We start from the raw sequence: 21,129 nt of genomic DNA, 5'->3' as shown, positions 1-21,129 counted from the left end.
CAAAATAAACTGCAAAATAAATAACAAAATAAATAGACTGGTACATAAGAACAAACTGTACCTCATAGAATCTGTGATGCACGGACATGCATAAACAAAATGAACAAAAAAAAAAAAACGATTTAATCTCTCACAAATATTGTTTTTTTTTTTCACCTTAAAAAAAAAAATATATATATATATATTGAACGAATTACTCTACTTCATAAACCTAATTGTCGTAACAGGAAAAGGTGGTTATACATTAAAGATGCTACTTAAAAATAGGATGAAGGTTCTAAATCACAGCTAAATGAAAAAAAATTTTTTCTTTTTTTGATTTATCCCTTCCGTGTTTCTGTTCTATTTTTTCGATTTAGTAATGTAAGTATTTTTTTGTTGCCTTGTTATTTTTACTGCTATTCTTTTTCCTTCCAATTATCCTCTTCTTTCCCCGTCCTATTCTGCTCTTTTTTCCCCCTTCCTATTCTGCTCTTTTTTCCCCCTTCCTATTCTGCTCTTTTTTCCCCCTTCCTATTCTGCTCTTTTTTCCCCCTTCCTATTCTTCTGTTCTTTCCGCTTCCTTTTCCGTTCCTGTCTGTTTAATACCGATTAAAAGTATTCGCCCCCTTTTTATAAATCCCGTGGACGACGGTCGCGCCATTAATCGAACCAAGTATACAGCACTAAAAAGCGCTCCTCAGTATAACTAACTATTCTTCGAAAAAGTATATAAGAAAACATGGAAGGAAATGCACTTCAGAATAGCAAATTAGCTCCACTCAACCTGGCCCCTCCTGTCATAAATGCGGCAATAAATGTCGCCAAAAGACTGATAGAAAAGCTTATCGTTTCGGCAGTCTCCGATCTAGTTTTAGCAGTGACGACTTTCATTCTATGTAATCTATATAATGAATTTAAAAAAATGAAGGTATGGTATACCACAAGTTTGTGCACACTATACTATGTGCACATTTGAATTGCACCCATCCCCTGTCCTTTAAGATCACAAATGAAACCTAGCTAAGTTATACTAACATTACACATATTCTTATCTTCTTATTCTTCCACTCCGAACCCTAGACGCAAATCCGACTGCCGCGAGAAAACGACAAAATATTCTACGATGAGCTGGAAACTCCAGATGGAGATCTCAGCACGGAAGAGAAAATTGAAAAACAGCTAAGGGAAGTAGAAAATCATAACAGAAAAGTAAAAAAATTACAGGATTGGTTTAAAGATGTAGAAAAGCGAGTAAAAACAGAAAGGAAGAAGATAGATTTAGTAACAGGAAGAGCCAAAAGTGACGATTTAATAAAAAGAACAAAAGAAACATCACAGTATGTAACCAAACCGGAACAAGAAATAAAGTTAGATGATAACGAAGAAAAAGAAATAATGGAAAATGGAGTTAAAAAAATTCAAAACGGGTTACGCATAATAGAAGAATTGATAGAAAAACTTGATGACGGCACAGGGAAATTTCCGAAAGACAATTTAGGATCATATAAGCAGGAAATAGAAATCCCTGAGGATAAAGTCGCAGAATTTGATGAAGGCCTAGAATTATTTCAACAAGGCTTAAAACTAATTGAAGCTCGCGTAAAGAACACTGCAGGAGAAGATGAAATAGAAGAAATAAAGATAGAACTAGAAGAGGATAACGAAGAAGAAGATGGGGTTAATTCATCTCTCTATTTATATTCCCAAGATGCAGTCATACAGGCACCACCTTTAGCATCAGAGCCAGAAGCATACGAAGGCAGGATGGCCTTAGTAGAAAAGTGGATAAACGAAATAGATGAAACGAGAAAAAATGAAGCAATGAAGATAAAGGAAGGAGTAGAGGCGGAAGTTAAACCACCCGAATCATATGCACAAGACGCAGGAAACACAAGTGGACAAGTAGAACAAAACAAAGTGAAAGAAGAAACACATGATAATGAATACGAAGAAGAACAAAGCCTGGAAGAAGAACCAAATGGCGAAATGACAGAAGAGTGGAAAGCAGAGGAATGGAAAAAATGGATGAACAATACAGAAAAAGAGTGGGGGAATTCTATACAATCCTTTGAACATCATAAGCAAAAGTGGATTGAAAAAAAGGAAAGTCAATGGAAAGAATGGCTCACAAATATTCAGTACAATTGGGTTGCATTTACAAACAAATTGGAAGGAGATTATATAGACAATAAAGAAAACGATTGGACGAAATGGGATGAAAAGGAATGGAAAGGAATAATCGAAATGGAGTGGAAAAGACCTATGAAAGTAAAGTGGACAAAATTAGTAGAAAAAAATGAAGAAAATTATGCAGGTGAGCTTTTTAATTATTGGGATAATTGGAAACAGAAAAAATGGAACCAATGGGAAAATAAAAACTGGAAAAAGAAAGAAGAGGAAAAGTGGAATAATTTCGAAAAACGTAAAGATTTAAATGAAGATGAAGAACGGAAAGATTTAAATAAAGATGAAAATTGGAAGGAATGGAAAGAAAGATTGTTAAGAGAAAAACAGGAATGGGAAAATTGGGTCAACGAAAAGGAACATTTCCTAATAGATAAAGAAGAGAAACACTGGGAAAAATGGAAAAAATACAAGTGGAATTACCTGACTGTATGGATCAAGCAACTCGAAGCGGACTGGTTAAAGGTCAAACCGTGGGAAGTATGGAAACAGGCAAGGATCTATTTCTACGAATCAAACGTAAAAGTGGAAGATGATGTGCAACACAATGAAGGAGAGATTTCACTGAGCTCTTAAAATGAAATGTTACCAGATCTGTTACGAAAAAAAAGGGAACAAATGTTACCCTATCTGTGACGAAAACAAAAGAAGAATCTTTGGAAATTTTTCATAACATCAAACGTCACCTCTCACCATTGAAACCCCGCCAAAATAATCAAACGGGGACACACACCCCATAACGTAAATAGGCGACTTCTAAGAAGACGTGTCACCGTAACGTCATGCGCATCGAGTCCTATTTGTCCGACCTCCCAATTTGTTCAATTTGCCCTCCAAAAAAAATGTGAAATGTGTGTTAACACTTTTCCAAGTGAATCTCACGTGGGAATTTTTAAGTACTTCGTTTTTTTTCTCTTCCAAATTGTTTGACTTCAGATGACAACTGTAAGTGTTATAAAAGGCTCATTTTTTGAAATGGCCTTCTTACTTCTTTTTATTCGTTATACAATTCGCGTGTGTTCATTGCGTTTCGCTCAATTTGTTTACCTCATAAAGCTTTAGCAGTATATTTCCACTGTAGAATGACAGTCACCTACATCTCCTCATTAACTGCTAGTTTTAGTGATTATCTTAAATGCTTTATTTTTGTTTATTTTTTTCCCTCCCATAATTTTTCGTAAATTTGGGTACGCTCGTTAATCATCCCTTCAATATGCACCATGAAGAATATACATATATATTTATGATTACACGGCGGGGGGTGAGTTACTCCCTCCTCTGTATGGATAGACAACGAAAAAGGATTACACAGGGCAATTACGCTGTTAAGTACTTTTCTATTCGATGTGGGACATGCCGGTAGATGCGCTCTTATTTTCCTGTTCAAACAGTTCCCTTGCGACCAGTTGTCCCTTTTATTAAGTTCGCATAAACATCAACAAACACGCTTATGGAAGGAACGAGAATGTAACACCAATCATGTACAGGGAAAAATTACGCTGGTTCATAATACTTAATGTATATTTTATTTCTTAAAATAAGACGTTAATCATTAAAGCGAAAAGATGAAGGCTACACACCCCTTTCAATTTAGTGTGCTCATAAATTTGCGCAAAGATATGAGCTCACAAGCTTTTCACCTTTTTTCTTTATTTTTTCCGTCTTTGTGTCTGTATTCGATTTGTTTAAAAGAAGAAGTCTGTATTTAGAAAATGGGACACACCTTTTAAAAATTAAAAAGAAAAAAGTTTATTTTCTTCGCGTCCATAGAAATTAAAGATTTCAATATCTCCACTCATGAATAGTATTTGTTTAAGTTATCACGATTTGGGGATTGTACAGCTTCATATTATTTTGTTAAAAACTCATAGACAAAAAATTTTGTTTCACTGATAACCATTAAAACTGTACTGATGCACATTGTGCGATGATTATATTGGAGAGGAACAGCTCGAAAATGAGTTACACGTGATCCATTCATACCTAGGCAAATTTTATGTTTTACCCTTCTTACTAGAACGTAAAATTAGCATATGAGACCCTTGAAAAGGATGGGAAGCAGTTATATGAGACTTTCCTCTACAATACACATAAAATCTATTTGTCAAAGGGCGAAAAAAAAAGTAGAATAAACCAGCCACCAAAAAAAAGGTTAACTACCTTTTCTTTTTTTTTCATTATACGTCAAGGAGTCTTGTAGAATTTTCCGTATTTCTAGTATCATTTTTTTTGCCACTAAATTTGCAGGGAGGTGTGTTAACAAGCCCCTTAATCAAAGTGGGACATTTATTTCCTTTTTCTTTTCTAAAGGAAGCTCCGTAAAATCTCATCAGCCATATATTTCTGGCTCCCCTTCTATCACGCATGTATATATTTATGTGTATATAATATGTGGTGATCCATAAGCCTTTTTCAGAAATAAAGCAAAATTCTCTTTGTTTCTGCTTGTTCAGTAGGTTTGCTTCTTTTTTATTTTTTTACTTTGCGCAGGTTAACGAATAGTAGCATTTCCCCTTTCACGGAAAATTAGAACACATCGTAAGGGAAAGATTTACCGCAAAACTATGTTACTTTGGCGAAAAAAAAATGGCTTAAAATTTTCTGATTTAGTGAAAAAAGGCTTCCTTCCATCTTTTTTTTTTTTTTTTTTTTTGGCTGCCATTTTTATCTATTCATTTATGAGGTTATTATATATACTTCTTTTTTCATGTGCTTTTTTTTTCTCTGCCAACATTTGTTCTACAGATAACTCTACGTACTCAACTGTTTAAAAAAAAAATTATATAAAAATATGTGAACAATTTTGGTCAAATATGTATAATCTCATATGCAAACCAAAACATGGTTTTATATACAATTAGAACGATGTGTATTTCGCAAAACAATTACAAAAAAATTGCCCTACACTTGTATATGCGCCAGCTTATAGTTTTCGGATTTAATCCTTTATATATATTATCTAAAGTTTAAGTTTTTACTTTTGAAAAATTTATTTAACACACTAAGGTTAACCGCACGTAAAAAAAGAAGGAAAAGAAGAACAAAAAAGAATTAATTAAAAAAATTGTAAAACGTATTATAAAAAAACATCGCAAATAGAAAGAACAAATTTGGCCAAATATACACTTACATATAAAGGTTTATGTCTCCCTCTTACTGTCAGGCCAACTTAATTTTAAATTAGTAGGAAAAGAAATTGTCATAAAGTATTTCTGATATATATATTTTTTGCGTCTACCTGTATACAAAAAAGAAAAAAAAATAGTGCAATCGTTGTGTTCCATTTAAGTCGACCCCCCATATATATGTATATAATAATATTATGAAAAAAAAAGGATATTAAATGATTTAATAAACCAGTTCTTGTTTTTATTTTAAATTATACATAAAATGGCCATTTATAACAAGCAGAGAACTGAAGAAAAATCAATAAAAAATTAATTTAAAAAAATTATATTAGAAAGAACTTATAAACAAATTAGAGGAATTTTTCTCACAAAATTTAGCAAAAAAATTTTCTACAAAATTGATTAGAATTAGGAAAAATTTCAAAATAGATAAGCAAATTTACCATTTTAAAAATTTGTAAAATTTACACCTTCCTCAGTTTTGTATACATGATAAAAAACCTAAATTTTCCTCATTCATTTATGAGGAACAAAAACAGAGCCCTAAGAACATATTGATGCTGAAGATATTATGCAAATAAGAGTAAAAAAATAAAGCAGTAATAATGCAAGTTTTTTTTCTCTTTATTTTGTTCACCAGTTTTTAATTTTAAGTGACTACGAATAAGACTATACTATTGAGGATAATTGAAATGAAAACTTACGTATATGTCCTTTATTACCTTAAGTTATTCGGGGTACGAAACGAAGATGGTGGCAAAATATAGAGAAACAAAAGTGACAAAATGAACCCCAATGCGCGGCAAATGGACAACCAAAAGGGAAACCAAAAGGGAAACCAAATGGGAAACCAAAGGATTCGTAAAAAAAATTATGTAAAGAAAACCACCACGCCCCCCTTAGTTGCCTATTTTTAACTCATATTTCCCCCGGCCCCCGTTTTTTTTTTTTTTTCCTAAACCTTTTCCAGAATAAAACAGCAAATGTTATCTTCCAAGGAATCAACCCATACCTTGATATAAAAAAGTACTGCTTCTGTCTTCGCGGAATATAAAACACCAGCGCACTCACGCATGTCCGTTTTTGTATATACCGGTTCGCGTCTATTTAAGCGCTCCCCTGTGCCTCCACCATTAGGAGGACCCCAGTGCACATTCACCCCCTTTTCCTTTTCACGTCCCTTCTCTCGAAATACAGTGAACAAGGGTTTAAAAAAATACATTGGCATAGAAACTTATCTAACGAATGGTACATCAAAGATGATAATATCGTAAACGATTCCGGTGTTACAATAAGAGAAGTGGACCATAGAATTAACCGAGGAGAAATATCCATTGGGAGTTCAAGTTACGACGGGGACAAATATGATGTGAGAAATTTGTTCGTAAAATTAGTAGAGGAACTCTTCTTTTCAAATTATGGAGAATGTCTACAAATGGAAAAAGCCTTATATCTTTCTATGCAACTTTTGCTAAAAGAATTACAAGATAATATAAGCAAGGATTTTGAAGACATTCTCCATGTGGCCAAAGATCACATAAACAAATTCTTTAAAAACACAAGTGCACATAATCAGAAAGAATTGGAAAAAATAATAGGACCAGATATGACCCTGAGCCTCAATGACGAAGGAAATTTAGTATTTAATGAAAAAAGTTTACGTCGCTACCTCGCTCTTACAAAACTTCAATTAAATATAGATATAGAGCAAGAATATTCAACATTTGAAAATGACGCCCTAATTAGTGACATACAACGTCGTCAAAGCGACCTTGCTCGTAAAATTTCGAAAGTAGAGGAACATATTGAAAACTATTTGCATGCAGCTTTACATAGATTTCCTCTCAAGTATTACCGTGATTCCGATTCCTTTGCAGTTATGTTTGAAAATAATGCTATGGAAATCCTGGAAGATCATTTGCATCTTCATCTGTATGATAAATACGTAGAGCATAGGGAAAAATCAAGTGCCAATTTCCGGATAGATATTATGACAGTAGATTTGTTTATCCAAGATATGCTTAGCATACTACATCACACTATTGACTACAATGTCCATACCCTCTTTGTAAAACTAAATAAACACCTAAATGGAGACCTAAAATGTTTGATAGCGTTCTTTCTGTATTTATTTAATATAGAAAAATTTAGAAATAATGACATCATAAAATCTATAAAAGAAAAAAGTGAAGACTTAGAAGGAAATAAAATTCTGTCGAATGCTTATAACTTATTTATGATAGAAAAAAGTGAAATCAACATTGCAGAAACCAAATTTAAAATTTTTGTAAAAAGTAAATTTGATTTCAATTTAGATGATAAAAAAGTTCGAACTCTCGAGAAAAAACTTTACGACATTTACCAAAATAGACAGCTCATCCAAGCCTTCAATTTAATTGCTTACCAAATATTAATCCAACGGATCGTCAAAGATTACGCACACTTTGTGGAACTCCTTAAAACAACTTCCAGCATATATCAACCAAGTTATCAGAAAGTAATAGACAAATTTGCTTTCCAAGGAAATGAACACTTTCTGACCATTCCAATAGAAACATACGAAAAATTGGTGAAGGAATATTTAAAAATTAAAGACAACAGGAATTTCCATTTTAATGACACCCTGGGTGATAATCGAAAAATAAGTAATTCCTTAGCACATCTAAAAAGGAAAATGAACAAAATTACAATTATGATGAAAATTTTAAAGAACCTCAATGAAGAGATGACTACCCTGAAGGACGTTTCGAAGCTCACTCCCGGCCAAACGGTGCGCAATAAACAGGCTATTATTTTTTATGTTCATCTAATTAGGGAATTCAAGGATGATTGGTTTTATTAGTCTATCCAGAGATGCGCCATTTAAATATGTACATAATGTGAGTGTAACTATTTCTTTCCCTATGTAAAAATATGTGTACCTTTTATATATATACACCAATCCCCTGACGTATAATAACTGGAGTGGACACCCTCCCCACCGAACATCCCTGCTGAACTCTACGTAGCTGCACCAGGAGTTTCACATACGCACAACCGCATATGTACATCCTCCTGTATATAAATATACTCTGGCTTAAATTTTGTTTCCATTAACCTACCAATTAGTATTTGCTCACCTCCGTGTACTTATTTGTACATGTTTCAAAAAAAATTAAATTCTAGTTTCTCTTTTATTTTGTGTGTGTATCATAATTGCACTAATTTGTCAAAAGATAATTTACATATTATAGTTCTCATTATTTCCCAATCAAAACTATTTACCCTATTTTCTTCTATCAACAACAGCTTTTTAGTACAATCTTACATGAATTTACGGCAACCTCGGCAGCCACACTTGGCAGAAAAAAAAAAAAAAGAAAGAAAAAAGGAGTCAACAAAACTGGCTTTGTTTCACCCCCCTAGCAGATGAACATGTAAACGTGTAATCTACCACTCTACGTTGTATCCCTTATACACATGTTTTCACAAAAAAATAAAATAAACACCAGCCGGACTTATCCTCACTCTAACAGATTCATCCGTTGCATGGCCCTTTTACCGCGGATCATCATAATTTTAAAACAAAACAGATAAAAAAAGTTCTGTTGAAAGGGGAAATATAATAGTGATTCCCGTGAACCATGGCCGTTGGGTAAAATAAAAGAGAATAACCAAACGAATCGGTTGAGCTGGGGTCGTTGCAAAAAGGGACACCCGCCCAACTGTGCAGCTGATTAGTTCCACAGCAGCGCAATTAATAAAAAATCAAACTAGAAAAAAAAAAATTCGAAGCGATGTAGACCAATTTGAAACACTCGAATCAATTCAAACATGGGAACAATTCATTCTTAATAAAAAGCTATGAAGTGATACACCGTAAACTATACCTTTGGGGTGCATACGTAATGGGTCTAGCAAACAACTATGTCGCACTTACTCCCCAATTATGCGAAACGCCTTGTGTTGCGAAACCGCAAATTACGAAGTAATCTGCTTTATGTTGTTAATAAATATTTCCTTATGGTGCGCCGCTATAACTTTTAAAATTTCATTGATATTATCATCGTTCACCTCTACATGAAACGGGACGGACAAATATAAGTGATAGAGATTCGTTTTGATGCAATAAAACTTTTCATACTCCGCTTCCAGATATATTTGAGCAGGTAATTTGGAATCTCTTAATATGTCGTCGCACTTTTGGTACACTCTGAAAATTCTTTTCACCTTATCGAGGTTAATTTTGGAGCTATAATACTGCTTCAGGTATGGGATGTAGTAGCACACGTGAATGATGTCAATGCCCGGGATTTCTGGGAGCGCGAATGGGCAGTTTTCTGACGCTTTCACAATTTCGTCGTAGCAACCCGAGCTGATTAGCATCTGCGGAGAGCCAAAAAGAACGGGAAGGGAAAGGAAAAGCGGGGGGAGGGGATCATATGTATACATGCATGCTCAAATGTGCGCTATGTACATCCGCGTAAACTTTACTAAACGGCACGCATATCACATAACGCGCATATTATATACACGGCCGAGGGGTTATCGTTTTTGTTTTTTTTTCCCTTTAACACGTTATGTATGCAACGTTTATCCTTTCTGTTGAATCTTTCACTAACCGTTTCAATCATGGAGGTGTGTCTGGAGAGGTGGAAAAAGTCTCGGGACGACGCATACGAGCAGATGTACACGCAGCAGATTTTCTTCCTAATGTAGTTGATGTAGGCATACAGGAAAAGGCTGAAAAAGAGGGGGGGGAAATCCGAATTCAATGAATTCAGAAAGGGGAGGAAAAATGCGAAAGGAATGAATTCAGCGGGGGAAATCTCCTTTCCAGATTTTCGCGCACTTTTGCAATCAATTTTATTTTTATCTTATTTTATTCTTTTTTATCCAGCGCTTCATCGCGGCGATATTCGCCTCCACACACAGATGCGACGTAAGGCATTTTTCATTTTTTTTTTTCTCTTTTTAATACTTTGGGTTATAAATAGGCAAACAAATGGGCGTCCACGATTCAGCATTTTTAAAGGACTTCATGGACGTTATCATATTGATAAGGATTATCACGTCCATCGAATGGATAGCATACTTGGATACAGATATGCCTATAATTTTATCATGCACAATTAAGAAGGACAACAGGACGTTGTTAATTTTGAAGGAAGAAATCAAATTGTGAATTTTGTTCCGATAATCCTGTTTTAATGGCAAGGGCTCAAAACCATCAAAAATGGAATACATATTTCTAGAGCATGAAGATATTAAATTGCACATGAGGACATCAGCACCGTCCAACAAATATCTTATGTCAAATGACGGTTTTATTTGAAAAGATTTTTCAATGCTTTTGGTTAATAAAGATATAATTTGAAAATACATATAATTTAAAATCTGCAAAATGTAGTTGGTACATTCATTAGCCTTAGAAATGCACACTAAACATAAAACCTCCTTGTCCAAATAAACCACCTTGGTATTTTTACTCATAATACATTTTAAGGAATTTTTTGGGTACATTCCTGTGCACCCTTTATTTGTCTTTGTATCTGTACTAACGTCTGAAAAGGAAAATGACTCAATTTTTGATATAATTGCTAACAGAGTCCCATAAAAACTTGTCAAATTTTCTTCATTACCATATCTTGTAAAGACTGGTTTCCCAGAATAAGTGAAAATAAAAAAGTGCCTCTTATGTTTATACCACAAGGGGGTGCTTTGATCTTCATGAATTTTCTTTTTCTTAATTAAAAATTTCGAATTATTTGAACTCTCTTCAGATTCTTTATTTTCAAAATAGTGTAGACTGTCCAGATTGTTCAACTTTTCACTTTCCACTTCGTCTTTTTCTTCATTTTCGTTTTTCGCATCACACAAATGGGGCCTTCCTTCCTTGACCTTATGTTCATTTGTGATTGTCATGTCATCCTTTTGTGGACTACTTAACTCGTCCCCCTGAGAAATTTCATTTTTTGATGTCTCCCCTTCGGCGGAGTTGGTGCCTGCGTCTTCGCGCTTTATTTTTTCTTCTTTCACCGTTTCGTTTAGGTTTTTCCCCTCAGGGTCACATTTACCCTCCCCAACATTGCCAATATTGCCTCCCTTCACGCTGTCGATATCTCCCCCCACAGAATTACTCCGACCTGACTCTGCCTTTTTCTCCTTCTCTACCAAATTCGGCCTCGAAGCACTGTGCGACGAGTTGCTCATAAAGGACAAATCATCATTTAGTCCGTTTCCCAAATCATTGGTGTCCGTGACGTCCGTATTTAACGTCAGCTTCTTAGTCCCCAACTTAAAATGTTTCTCGTAACTTTTATTGATAACGGTGTTATTGTGGGAGGAGTTGTCCGACCCTTCCTCTTTATGTTCATCAAATGGTTTCATTCCGCCCTTGGTACATCGCGAAGAGGGCGAAAAATCCTTGTTGCTGTAAAAACTTTCATATTCTTCTTCCCCTAAAAAATTGCTATGGCCTTTTTTGAGCACATGGTTATCGTCCCCTTTTGGCAGCCATGTCCCATCTTTTATCGAGGAAGAATTGTCTACTCCTAAGCGGTCTCCCTGTATTAAATGCTCAGATTTGTTGTTCATTCCGTCCATTTCATTTTCTTCATCCTCAAAAAACTTTTCCAACTCGTCATCCGTGTATGAATTGTACATTTCGTCGCGAGACAACAGCCGCCCTTCGTTAATATTCCCTTTTAACAGATCCTCCGAGTGCTCCTGTGAGTGTTCCCGCGAGTGTTCCTCCTCATTGTTGAATTTCCTCTCTGAATGTCCTTTTGCCCCATTTACGCTTTCCGCATCGTAGAAGCTTACACCTTCGCTAGTGGCAGCGTGAGAAGAGCCCCCCAAAGGGATTCCATATGCAACATCACCATGGTGGTCACCATCGCGGTCATCACCATCACAATCGTCGTCACTTTTTCTTGCACCAAAAACCGACTCGGAGGATACCCCCGAAACGTTAGCACAGTTAGATGGGCTTCTATTGATCTTTCCATTTGCGTTATTTCCTTCTTCGTCAAAAGGAATTTCCATCTTCCGATAAATGGAACATTTAAAATTGAGGGGAAGGAACAAGAAACAAAAAGGAAGCTTTAAGGGAAACCTTTTTTTTTTTTTTTCTATGGTATATATTGCTACATAATTTCTTGTATAATATTTGGGTACATTCCTTTTTCTCGCGCTTTCTGCTTATTTATTCTATTTTATTTTTTTTTTTCACTTATTATTTGCAACGTAATAAGGACAAATTCGCTCTTAAACAATTATTTTACTTTACCCTTTTCTATAAATAATGAAAAAAAAGTTGACCTCACAGTTTCCACGCGTTTGCGAAATACGATGCAAATTCTGTTGAAACGGTTTGCCCTGCAAAATGCTATATTTCGCGAACTTTTTTACAAAAAGAAGAAAGTCATTTTGAAGGAAATCTCAAAACGGGAACGCGTAACTATACGTAGGGACAAACAAGGAAGGCCTACCTAACATCATGTTAAGAAAATAAAAAATTCCTGAGGGAAAAAATTAAATACACACCAGGTGTAGCAACAGGGCTGAATTAATTCACCTCTTCCTCGTACCTCCGCACATTAGAAAGAACGACGAATTGTCTCTGTGATACAGAATGTTACAAGACGAAAACATCTGTTAACTATATACACATCTTAAAATTAGGACGGGGACAGGAAAAACATCTTGTACGGAACCATAAACCGTTGAACAAAATAAAATTTAGAAAAAAAAAAAAAAAAAAACGGGAGAACAAGAGTAAAACGCATTTCACAGGTAAACAAAAATGTGTCAAATAATTTTAAAAGGGCTTGGGAATGAAATTCCTTTTCTGGATAATCTTGCACTGATACTATTTACTCTAAAATGGAATCCCCTCCTCTCCCTGGGCGGGTTAGCGCAAACGCGTGAAGAAAGTATGCGTGTGTCTTTACTAAATACAAGCAATTCCGTAAGCACATGTGCATGTATATATATGCGTTCCTTCCGAGTGTCGTCTCTCCCTACGCACAACCATGTTGCAGGTGAGCATTGGCCAAGGGATATATAATTGAGTAAAAGTGATTCAAATCTTTTACGATGACTGTGGGGGAGCTACCCTCCCGTTGGGCCGTATCGAACTGCTCGTTCATTTGCAACGACAGCTCCAATCTGTTCTTCCTAAAAAAATATAGCGGCTTCTTAAATTCGTAATTCTTCTTATACAAATTATAATTTCCAACTACGTATAAACCAAATCTTGCACGTGAAAACGCAACAATAAGTCTTTTAATATTTTTCATATACCCAATACTTCTAGACCGAACGAGCGAAATAATTACATAGTCGTTTTGTTTTCCCTGGTATTTGTCCACTGTCGTGACTTTTTTTGGCATTCCGATCAACTTATTGCATAGGCATTTTTTTTTTAAAATGTCCAGTATCAGTTCTTTCTGCCCATTGTATGTGGTCAAAATGGTGATTACTTCACTGGCGTATCCTAGCAGTCGCATGTAGACAAAAATAGCAACAGCCATCTCTGCTTCCAGCAAATTTTGGTAAAAATAAGGCACCGGTGTGTACTCCTCCGACTCCACGTGTATAAACTGATAGGTATAAGTAAATCCTGGATTGAAATTCTTCAGAAATTTGTCCCTATTAATGCATTCCAGATTGGCTATTTGGATATTGTACTTGCTGTAAAAATATTTATATATGTTACAAATCTCATTTCTCATACGTCCCTGTTCATTCAAATAAATGGATGGCAATTCTAATCTTAGAAATCTTTTATACAAGGATTGTTCATAGTTTGCAAAATTTTTTATATATTTATTTTTTATAATGGGTGGTAGCTGGTTCGAATCGCCAACGAAAATTATTCTTTTTAACTTGCTCTTATAGTATCTATTTTCTTGCAGCAGGAGGGGTAAAAACGTGTCATTCTCCGTAATTTGGGTGCACTCATCGATAATAATATTGTCAAAGTAAAATTGTAGTTTGGCTATTTTGCTTCTGTTTATGCTTGCATGTGTACACGTCATTGCGATGACCCTCGCCAGCTTCGCTATGATGTACACTCCTCTTTCGCGCTGATTCTTTAACACCTCGAATGCTCTACAGTCATTCAGATGTTCGAAATTTTTTATCAACATTGCTAAATAGTACTTGCTCACGTATAAATCGTCCTCGTTGTTTTTGAACGTCATGCCGCTTACATCTCCGTTGAAGATGCTGCGCGGGGTGGGGACATCCCCCGATTGGGCTAACAATTCAGCGTCTTGCCCTTTTTCTTGTTTCGCTTCTACTTCCGCATCTTTTTCCACTTCTTCCATTTCCCCCCCCTGTGTGCTTCTCTCCCTCTCGAGGAAACCGCCCTTATACTCCAAATACTCATCGATTCCAACTTTATGCAGCTTCAAATTTAGGTACTTTTTAAACGGGAAAAGAACACTATACATGCTCAGCTGCAAACTACCCAATTGATCTTCTGGATGAATTAAATAAAAGCACTCTTTGTCTTCGTCCAGTATCTGTAGCTTTTCCACCTCCTTGCAAGTACACCGCGTTGTTTCCTTCCCCCCTCTCCATATTAAGTCCTCCACATTTTCACGTCCCTCCACATACACCTTTGGGCACAAAAATAAGTTATAAACGTCGTAATCGTCAACCGATGCTGTGATGCACGATTTGAAAAAATCCTCCTCATTTCCGTTTTTCCTATAAATTTCAATAAACTTAAAAAAATTGATAATACGTTTCTTCACATGATTCTCATAATACTGGGTAGCCGACAAGCAGTGATATATCTTCTGGCTGCTACTCGATTCGGATAACAGATTTACTTCGTTCAATAATTTTTGTCTTAAGTCGATCATATAATTGATTCTTCCATATTTCGAAAAATTAAAATTATCGTCTTCATCAAAAAAATCCTTCCCTGCTTTTTTCACGATGCTGTTCTCATTCCCTCTACTAATACCATTTCTGGCTAAGTTCCTTTCCACTTCCTCGTACTCGGCTCTTAAATTTTCAATATCCAATTCTCCCATACCTACTCTGCACAGATATTTTTGGTGAATCAAATTTTCCTTAACGAGCAAGTTAAAAATGTAGTTCAGGCAACTATTACTGTGTGTACATATGAGAATTTTTTCCTTCGTTTTGTTGTTAAAGAGTATATTAATGATCTTATTTAGTATGCTGGTTTTCCCGCTGCCTGGAACTCCCTCGATGATGGTTATTCCTTCATACAGCCCGCTCTTTATACATTCTATTTGCCTTTCTGTGTAGTACATCCTTTTTTTCGCCTCGCCACCACTTGTTGCTTCTACGACGTTTGCCTCGTCAGCGCCATTTTCGGCGCCTCCTCTCTTCGCCAGCGCGACATTACTTCTGTTCCTCTTTTTCGTGTGAACAAGCAACCCCTCTAACGGGTAGTCCTGATCATCGTAGATCCTATTCGGTATCCTGTAAATGTTCCCTTTTAGGCTTAAATATCCTATGGATCGTTTCACATTTTGGTCGAATAAAGTTTGCACTTGTCTTCGGTCATCAATTGTGGTAACCTCTCCGTCCGGTTCGTCCGGTTTGTCCACTTCGTCCGCATCGCCTTCTTCACCTGCTTTCTCTTCTCCCTTCTTCTGTCCCTCCCCCTTGATTATGGGTCCAAGGTGTCGGCCTCCACTTTTTCCCCTTCTCACGTAGCTGTTCAAAATTAAGAAATACTCTTTCGCCTTAAACACAAATTGGAAGATACAATAATCCCCATACCGATAAGCAATCCTAATGTTCTCTACAAAATTGGAGACAAATCCCATCTCATCTGTGGCGTATCCATTAATCACACAAATGTGATAATACAAACTTTCGAGGATATTCCTTTGCAGCACATCCTTTTCAAGTGACTTCTTCTTGTTTCCATATTTGATCGGTACGTAGCTCAAAAACAGGGGCTCAATATACTCATTCAGTAGATTCTTCACATCTATTTTGTCGCCACCGCTAGACACATTCATATACGACGAGTCGATGCAAAGATACGCAACGTTCGTCGTTTTTATCACATGCAAGATGTTTATGAACGTGTTCAAATAATTAATATCATCGATGCTGTTTCTTATAAAATTTAGCTTCTCCCGATTGCACACCAGAGAGCTCTTCAACAATTTCGTCGCTCTGGGACTGCCCGATCTGTTTTTACTATCACTGTTTGCATCGTCTGATGAGTCTTCTCCCGATGCATCCTCTGCAGAGACCCCCTCCGATTGGCTTTCTCCTCCTGATGCATCCTCTGCTGATTCCTCCTCCGATTGGGTTCCTTCTTCCGATGGATCCTCTGCTGATTTCTCCTCCGATTGACTCTCTCCTCCGTGTCCCCCCCCCGATTGACTATCCCCCTCCGCGCTGTCCCTCCGCGGCAGTGACTTTTGGTAGTACTTGAGCGAACCATCACAGTAGCCCAAAAACATGTCGTGCACCCAAAATGGTATAACCGCATCATCGGGATTCATAATTAACGTTTTGATGTTGTTCAAAATGTAGAAGAAATTGTTTTCCTTCTGTTTTCTCCTCACTAGTAAATTGAATGAGTTGTAAATTTCTGGATCGTTAAGAATATCCTTCTGGTACTGATGATAATCCAAGTATACAGTGATCCTCTTCAAGCTGCTTTTCTCCGCATCTCCCTCTTCACCGTTTTCTACAAAGTTAGCAAACTTAAACACTTCACACCCTCTGATGTAGTTAATTCCAAGTAGATTCTTCAAATCTCCATCATTAATGACGTTTATTTTATTCTTATAGTAATTTGTGTAATTCTTTACACAGACAAGAAATAAAATGTCGCACGGTCTAATCATGTTCCACTCGTTATTGACTCTTTCGTAGTACTTGTACTTGAGATCTATGATTATTTCTGCCGTTACTTTCTTGCTGTTGTTATCTACATTTACAATTTTGAAGGAATCGATTTTATTGCTCATTCTTCGTTCATTTGCAAAATAGGTGTTTTCAATTTTGTTCACATCCTGCACTATGGAATTTAGCTGGTACTCATTGTAGGGGTGGCTCATGCTCTTATACGATGAAAATCCATCCTCTGTATCTATTTGGTTGTCCCCTAATAACTCTCCTTCATGTTTTCTCTTCCTTCGTCTCTTCTTTCCTTCGCCATTCATCTCATTATCGTCCCTGTTGTACTCACTCCGCTCGTCCATTTCGAAGACATATCTACACACGGTATGCTCATTCACCTTTCTATTTTTTGGATTCGTTTCGTATACATACTCCAGAACGTTTTTCCTGATGTCGTAATAACTCTGCAGTTTAAACAAATTATATATTCTGAACACATAGTCGTTAATGCATAGGTATTGCAAATTCAGTTTGAACAACGGCTTGGTGTAGAGAAAGGTTTTCCTCTTCTTTTTCATGTCGTCCTTCGTGTCTATCAGGACACTATCGAATAGGTCCTTCTCGTTCGGGTACTCACATTGTTTGTCTATCTCCTCAAAGATGTTGCTCTTAAAACTCAAATTTTCGATTAGCACAGTTATGTAGAACAGTTTCTGCTTTCCCCTAAACAGGGTCATATTTTGGAACAGTCGCCCGCTGTCCCTGCTCCATTTGCTCCCCCGGAATTTGCTGTCCCCCTCGACATGATTAGCATTCTCAGCTACGACGTTAGCATTCTCGGCTGCCTGCTCTTCACGCACCAAATACTTCAACTTCTCGCACAGGAACAGCAACTCCCGCTCCTCCAGCTTGGACAGATTCTCCAGCAGCTCCCTCTTCTTGTTCATCAAAAAAACCGACTTCAGGTAGTAATTTTTTAACACCGTGTGCTCCTTAAAATGTTTGTAGCAAAACGTTTGGAAAAACTCAAAGTTTTTGTAATGCTCGTTGCTTATTTCTAGGTAAGTTAATGGCTTCCCCGAAAAATTATTTATATACATTTCCATGTAATATTTTAACAGCTTTATCAGTTCTTTAAACTTCCTTTTCCTGTTAAGACTAGAAATTTTGCAATAAATTAACACATTAAAATGCTTTATAAGAATGTACAGTATCCTTCTCGAGTAAAGCTGACTTAAAAGATCGATAAAAAATTCCACGCACTTCTCAACAAACAAAATTCGAAATTTTTTGTCCTCCCAGGTATGCTTCCTCCTGCTTCTTCTAACCTTACGTGTGTTGTACCTGTGTTTATTTTTCCCCTTTAGCTTTCCTTCATACTTGCGAAACATGCGTAGTATTTCTTCCTTTTTATGTTCGCTGTGGTTCACATAACTTCCATCCTCTTCGTCCTCGCTGTAGATGTACTTTGCGTACGCTTCGACCGACTCGAGGAAGTCTACCACCTCGTCACGGACCCCGTCCTCCCCACTGTCAACGCCTGTAGCATTTATGGTGGCAGCTTCCCCCCCGCCAGATGCAACTCTCTTTGCACGTTTGGCTGAATGCCCATTTGTAGTAACGCCCTCTTCTTCATCGTCCACCGAGTCGTCCGTAACACTCCCCCCTTTATCGCTTGCGTCACTACCCATATCATCCTTCGCGTTGTCATTCGAGGGGACAATCTCTTTCGTGTCCCCCTCACCCACTGGTACAGAATCATCCCCAAGCTTCTCACTACTTAACGGTGACTTGTCCTCATTGGGAATATTACCCTCCTCATCATTAAACATTTCCAAATACTTTTCGCACTCGTCTAGCTCTTCATTTTCACTGTCTGTGTCGCTCCTCGAGGAGATGGAAGAATCACTGGCTAGATCATCCATTTCTTCGGACTCTCCCTCAAAGATGTCCAAAACGATTAGAAAGTAATTTATCAAGTTGTAAAAAAACTCATTTTTGTTAACAAACAGAATGATACCCTCATCATACTCTTCCTTCTTAACATCGTCCTGGTGGACTATACCACAACTGCACGTATACACACCGAGCACGTTGTAACTCCTCCCATTTAAATATTTCTTTTCCATAACCTTTAGCAGATTATTATACAACACTTTCGCTTCTTTGCTCGTCTGAAACAGAAATTCGTTTAAGTAACTGTAATTTACGCAGTTCCAAATGAAGGGGTTGCACAGATCAAGGCACAATTTGAAGAGAAATTTTTTGTCTATACTGGAATAAATATTTATAAAAAACTGTATGACAAAGGATTTCTCCAAAAAGTCTAATTTGAATACACGCCTCGTGCATGTCCTTATAATATCTTCTGTCTCCTCTGTGCTTCCCCCGTTTAGCTTCCCATTTCGCATGTACTCACTAAAAACAAAGTTATAGTTAATCAATTTGAGGGTATTAAAAAATAAGCTCTGAATTTTCTGTACAAGGAATTCCTTATACATATTAAACCGCTCATCAATTTTGTAGTTTTCCTTTGAGGTGTAATTCTTCCTTTCGATTTCCACCAACTTTTCAAATTCGTCTATTCTGTTGTAAATTATCTGATCCCAAATTTCGTATTTCCCCTTCTCCTCATATTTATAGCAAATAAAAACGATAAGCGATAGTATGTGTTTTATGTACAACTTGTATGTACTTTCTTGGGCACCATCCATGCAAAAAAAAACCTCGTTGTTTTTTAGAAGATAGGGCCTCTCGTATATGTTATAATGGGCCCATAATACCTTTTCAAAGTATTGGGCATTTTCTAACCTTTTTAAATGCTTTGGGTTGAAGCTTTTCTTCTTCAAAAAGTCGTACGTTTTGCCTATAAAGCTTAGTCGCTTGGGATCGATCTGAACGTCTCCCTCTTTCGCATCAACACCATCATCGTCTTCGCTGTCGTCCTTTGCGCCATCCGCACCGCAGTGGTTAAGTCCTCCGCCCTCAGTGGCATCCTCATTTTTTTCCTTCTTCTTTTTACAAAAGAGGCAGAAATCTATGTGTTCAATTACGAACCTGAACTTTTGCGGACCTTTTACTTCCCCAGTGATATCCACATCCAGCTCTCCATTTTTCGGCCCTGCCCCCGACTTTACGTTTGCTGACTTGTTCACATTCATCTCATTCTTAGCATTTTTGGAATTACAGTTTTTCTTATCAGAAATGTTGTATGCTTCGTTACCACCTTTATGTACAATATGGCTTTTGTCCTGCCTTATACTTCTACGAACCGTTTGCTAAAAGGGAAGAAAACTTTTTCTCTTTTCCTCAAGGGGAGCGTCCTGCTATTTTGTGGTGATCTGCTTGGACTCTCTTGTTTGTTTTTATTTGCTGCTATTTTTCGTGCGATCTACCCTCCTCCAGGTGTTTCCCTTTTCGCTTTTTTTTTTTTTTGGGGTGGGAATTCCAAGGGAAAATATGGCTTCCTCATTTCGCGCCAACTGATCCTATGCTATGGTGTTTTAGAAAAAAATGCAAGAAATCTAATTTACGCACGCGGCCGTCGCACAAGGTTTTGAAAAGTGCAGTTGGATCTCGCGTGTAAGTTGGGGATTTTCAAAAATAGGCATATGTACATTTGTATCCATCTTTTTTTTTTCTCTCTCTTAATTTAGGTAGTGTTCCATTGCGTTCTTCGTTTTCGTCCGCACAACATATGAACAAAATCGCACCACCGTCGTGCCGCTCACTCGTGCCAGCGCCGAACGTAGTGAAAATGGAGCATCGCCTTTTATGAAACAAATATTGTAAAATTTTCCATGTGTTTACACAGGAATTGTAAAAATAAGCATATATCTTTATGCTTCGTGACACCACTATAGGAGGGTCAACATATAAATATATATTGTATCAATTCTGGTACTTTATTTCATCCTCTGTGGGTCTTAGCTTAAAAGGAAAAGCTAGCCAACGCAAAATAAAATGAAACATTTCGAGGAGTGGGAAAAAAAAACAGAAA

At 36.7% G+C, this 21,129-nt stretch overlaps 4 protein-coding genes across 4 annotated transcripts; 2 read left to right on the top strand and 2 right to left on the bottom strand.

Annotated features, from left to right (window-relative positions):
* Positions 1-721: 721 nt before the first annotated feature.
* C922_02019 (hypothetical protein) lies at positions 722-2,742 on the top strand (the record flags this gene model as incomplete). The annotated part of the gene is made up of 2 exons (XM_008817618.1): positions 722-910; positions 1,063-2,742. 2 exons carry the CDS (start codon positions 722-724, stop codon positions 2,740-2,742), a joined length of 1,869 nt encoding a protein of 622 aa, XP_008815840.1.
* A 3,337-nt stretch (positions 2,743-6,079) lies between these two features.
* Positions 6,080-8,136, top strand: C922_02018 (hypothetical protein; the record flags this gene model as incomplete). Its single annotated transcript, XM_008817617.1, has 3 exons — positions 6,080-6,169; positions 6,265-6,320; positions 6,492-8,136. The coding sequence occupies 3 exons, from the start codon at positions 6,080-6,082 to the stop codon at positions 8,134-8,136; spliced, it is 1,791 nt and encodes a 596-aa protein (XP_008815839.1).
* Positions 8,137-9,254: 1,118 nt separating this feature from the next.
* Positions 9,255-12,320, bottom strand: C922_02017 (hypothetical protein; the record flags this gene model as incomplete). Its single annotated transcript, XM_008817616.1, has 3 exons — positions 9,255-9,659; positions 9,896-10,016; positions 10,255-12,320. The coding sequence occupies 3 exons, from the start codon at positions 12,318-12,320 to the stop codon at positions 9,255-9,257; spliced, it is 2,592 nt and encodes an 863-aa protein (XP_008815838.1).
* A 977-nt stretch (positions 12,321-13,297) lies between these two features.
* Positions 13,298-20,290, bottom strand: C922_02016 (hypothetical protein; the record flags this gene model as incomplete). Its single annotated transcript, XM_008817615.1, has 1 exon — positions 13,298-20,290. One exon carries the CDS (start codon positions 20,288-20,290, stop codon positions 13,298-13,300), a length of 6,993 nt encoding a protein of 2,330 aa, XP_008815837.1.
* Positions 20,291-21,129: the final 839 nt, after the last annotated feature.

The sequence above is a fragment of the Plasmodium inui genome (genome assembly GCF_000524495.1).
Source record: "Plasmodium inui San Antonio 1 unplaced genomic scaffold supercont1.6, whole genome shotgun sequence".
NCBI classification, from domain to species: domain Eukaryota; phylum Apicomplexa; class Aconoidasida; order Haemosporida; family Plasmodiidae; genus Plasmodium; species Plasmodium inui.
The sequence above is the reverse complement of the archived record's forward strand: the minus strand, read 5'-3'. Positions and strand labels throughout refer to the sequence as shown.